At 51.1% G+C, this 4,231-nt stretch overlaps 1 protein-coding gene across 1 annotated transcript; it reads right to left on the bottom strand.

Annotated features, from left to right (window-relative positions):
* Nucleotides 1-68: 68 nt before the first annotated feature.
* Nucleotides 69-3,997, bottom strand: LOC104526882 (dual specificity protein phosphatase 22-A; the record flags this gene model as incomplete). The annotated part of the gene is given in 4 exon segments (XM_010170460.2): nucleotides 69-195; nucleotides 198-370; nucleotides 802-876; nucleotides 3,914-3,997. Coding segments are annotated over 4 exon segments (459 nt in total), but the record flags the coding sequence as incomplete, so codon positions are not given.
* Between the last annotated feature and the right edge of the window lie 234 nt (nucleotides 3,998-4,231).

The following is a 4,231-nucleotide window of genomic DNA, read 5'->3' as shown; positions in this document are numbered from 1 at the left end:
TTTAATTTTTTTTATATATATATTTATTTTTTTATATATATTCTTCTGTTTGGGGCTTTTTTTTTTGCATGCAAAACCCAACATCCCCAGGCAACAAATGACATGCACAAGGGCCAGCAGCTGGTCCCCACAGAGAGCTGCATGCAAAAGAGCCGTGCCTGCTTGCAGACTCCACAGACACATCATTATGGGATGTACCTCCTGCAGCAAGGTCACCTCGTACTCCTGCAGCTGCTGCTGGAAGCCAAAGTTGGGGCTGACGTAGGATCTCACAACCTTGGTGGCAGCCAAGCAGCCCTCCCAACCGAGCTCGGTCACCGTCATGAGGTAAGCCACCAGGGTGGTGGTGCTGCGGGAGACCCCAGCCAGGCTGGCACGGCGTGAGGGAACAGCATCAAGGAGAGGTTGGTGTGGCTCCACAGCAAGGGACACCCATAGGATGCATCTTCCCATGGGCATCTCCTCTCGCTGGGGTGATAACAGAGTTCCCCAGCCATGGGTGGGGTGGGGGTAAGGAGCTGCATGGACAGGGAGTCACTGCTGGTGGCTCTGGGGAGGTGGTTTCCCCCGTCCCCTCCTGTCCCACCTCTGTGGATGCTCTAGTTGTCCGCACACAGACCACTCATCCCCATGGATCTCGGCAGTAGAGACCTTCCCCTGTCACCCACCCGCTGTTCCTCATCTCCTTCCTGCCCACCACAAGTGATGCTCAACGCTGAGGACACTTTTTTGGGAGCCCATCCCCACCTCCCAGAGGACTGATGGGAACTGGGGACACGAGGTGGTGACAGCAGCTCTCACCAATGGACAAGGCAGCCTCCTCCACCGAGCCGGCACTCATGGATGAACTTGATGCACTCCTTAAAATGCTGCAGCCTGTGAGGAGAGAGGCAGGAAGGTGAGGAGGGGAGGGCTGCCCACCCCTACAAGGCACCTGGCCACACCAAAATCAACAGTTGTGTGTCCCCCCAGGACTTCCCACCACCCTGGGGAGGGAGCAGAGATCCTTCTTCTCCCAGGCAAAGGCAGCAGGATTCATCTTCATCTGCCAGGAAGGAAATGACCCAGGAGACTTTCCAGGGGATTTCCTGCTTCTCAAGGTGTTGGGATGGGACAATTGGGATACCATCAGCCAAACCAACTCAGGGATGACCCCAGAGAGACAGCCTCCAAGGCAAGGTGTCATCTTCTGCCCAAGGGACATGCATGTCTCCATATCAGAGGTTGTCCTAAGCCATTGACTCACCCCAAACAATGGGTGACCCCAAACATAATTCCCAAACAATGTCAAAACATTGGGGGGTTGGAACTAGATGATCTTTAAGGTCCCTTCTAATCCAAACCATTCTATGATTCTATGATTCTATGAAAACCACCCAGTTCCCTCCAAGGGAAAGATGCCAACGAGGTAGAAGGTAGGGAGAAGGTGGCTCTCAAGGCATTTTGCCTGCAGGTCCCAAAAAGGTGCAACTCCCTTCTCCTCCTCAGCCCAAGCACCCCTTCCAGCCCCTTCCCACCCAAAGGAGGGCAGGGAGAGGTGCCCATGCCAGGGAGGTGGAGCTGCCAGCAGCAACACAGGCTTGTCCCTGGATGGCTGCTGCATTCCTGAAAGCACAACCAGCATCTGCCAGCAAGGACGAGGGAGCAGGTTAACCCAAACCAGCCAGTTTTGCAGCAAAAAGGGACAGGTCAGGAGCTCAGTTATATGAGGACATCCTCCTTGGATGTGTCCAAGGCCAGGTTGGATGAGGCTTTGAGCAACCTGGTCTAGTGGAAGGTGTCCCTGCTGATGGCAGGGGGGTTGGAACTGGATGAGCTTTAAGGTCCCTTCCAACACAAACCAGTCTGGGATTCTGGGATTCTAGGACTTGTCTCCTTCTGAGCTGGCTGCTCGGCAAGATGAGCAGTATCCATCTTTGTGAAGGCATGGAGACCTGGAAAACAGGATGAATAACTCCACAGGTACTGATGAGATGGAGGTGGGTGCAGCCGAGCCAGAGCTGCCCAGTAGTGAGTGCAGGATCCGGCAGATCCCCGGCGCCGGTGCCAGACTTCCTCTGCCTCCGCGTGATGGGGTGGGCGTGAGCTGCACAACCTTCCTGATTTCTCAGAAGCCAAAGCACCAGCTACCACAGAGTTATTCCCCCCTCGTGTCCCTCACTGAGGGCTTGCTCCCAGAACATCCTCCCTCGAGAGGGTTCGGAGCTGCCTTCCCTGCAGGGACAAGGCAGAGCCCTCTAAAACCTCCCCCATCCCTGGTAGTCCATCCCAGGGGATGTTCTTCACCCTGCCGTGGAAGGAGGATCAATGGGGGTGCTGCTCTTCATCCTGCTCTTTAAGGACAGAGCTCAGTGCCTTCTAAGAAACCAGCTAAATCATAGAATCCCAGACTGGTTTGGGTTGGGAGGGACCTTAAATATCATCTAATTCCAACCCCCCTACCATCAGGAGGGACACCTTCCACTAGACCAGGCCAAGGACATGTTCAAATATAGCAGAAGGTTCTGCTGCTCAAGAAGAGGAGGAGAGATGGGGGAGTCCCTGAAGATGTGGTCATACTAAAATATTGAGCCTTTTGACCCTGGAAGGAGATGTCAGTCCATGGCTCCTCATGGACTACAGATGTGCCTCCTCCTTGACCCTCATAGCAAATGGAGCATCATGATTTGGGGGGCCTTTCCCTGCCTAAAGCTTTTCCTGAGGGATTTCTCCTCATCCTACTTCTCTTCGCAGAGCAGACAGCATTCCCCAGCGCCTGCATGTGTTGCCTACACAGGTCCAAGCTCTCCAGATCCCAGTCCTCCACTTGGCTGGGACCACCAGGGATGCACTTTGCTTGCAAGGACATGATGCTTTTGCCTTCAGCTCCTTCAACAAGCTTTCCACCAGCTTCCAGCCCGCTCCACACACACAGCATCACTCTCCAACCCATCCTGGAGGGATGCAGGTGAGACCTTCAGCCACCTCATCCACCCTCACCCTCTCCATGAGGTTTTTCCCAAGCAGGGGAAAGCTCTCCCCATGCTTTTCCAGCCTCAAAGCGTGGGATCAGGGCATGGAGCTGAGAGCCACTGAGGTTCCTGAGTCACAAGCATCTCTTCTTCACACGAAGTTCACCAGGATTGTGAAATCCAAGGCATAAACTGACAAGCAGAAAATAGTTCCTTGAATAAATCTTCCTTCCTGTAGCCAGTCTTATCTTCTTTTCCCCCCAACTTTTTTTTCCCTTTCAGTAGACATGTCACAAATGGCAAAAAAGGAGAGGAGGGAAAAAAAAAAACAACCCAACACTCAAAAAAAAACCCCAGTTTTGCTGAGACAAGGTTTTCTTGTAAAGCTTCTCTTTCCGCTCAGCGCGAGCATGAGCAAGCAGAATCACACCCCCCCCAGGCACTGCTCTTCCCAAAGATGCTGGAAAACCAACACCTCCACAAAACAATTTCACTGTGCACAAAGATTTGATCCTTTTTAGGGTTTGATTGATGAGAAAAATCCTTCAGAGTCAGCATTTTCTGGTTGTGATGGATGGTTTCTGGAAGCCCATCACCCAAAGTGACAGTGGGTGTCAGCATTTTATTTTAATAAATATCTAAAAGAGCAACACAAATCAAACCAATTCTAAACCAATTAAAAAAACTCCAATTTTCCACTCTGCCCAGTAGAATAATTCTGAAATTGAATGGAAAATTGAATTTATTGACTGCAAACACACACAGAAACAGATTTTCATCCCTACAAACGCTATTTACTGCCTGAAAATGAGCCACAGTTTCTCTCGAGCTCCTCAATGACACCAAGTTTTTGCAGCAGGAATTTAGGAATGAACTGAACCTTCATCCTGTAGAATGTGAATATTTTTTTGACTAATAATTACCCAAACACAACCCTGGGAGGTAAAAGGCTGGTGACTTACAGGTTTTGACTGGATGAATCCGAAGCTGAGATACAGAGATAGGTCATGTCCTGCAACACAAAGGTGGTGGTGGTAGCGAGATACCTCCAAGAAACACAAAATCCCCTATTTCTCTCTTTTTCCCTCTCCCCATCTGACTCTTTGCTGAAGGATAAACTGAAATTCACCTTCAGGTGCCATCACCCTGCTCACCATGGGTAGGGAGAAAAATGATGGGTCACATCCATCCCACCCTGGGCTATTTTCCCTTCCTATTTCAGCCCAAAAGAGAGGTCAAGTTGTGGGGAAGTCCCCCAAAAACTGAGGCAGCCCTTTCCA

This window comes from Antrostomus carolinensis, unplaced genomic scaffold (assembly GCF_000700745.2).
Source record: "Antrostomus carolinensis isolate BGI_N321 unplaced genomic scaffold, ASM70074v2 scaffold29086, whole genome shotgun sequence".
Lineage (NCBI taxonomy): Eukaryota > Metazoa > Chordata > Aves > Caprimulgiformes > Caprimulgidae > Antrostomus > Antrostomus carolinensis.
Note: the sequence above shows the minus strand (reverse complement) of the source record. Positions and strands in the feature narration are given on the sequence as shown.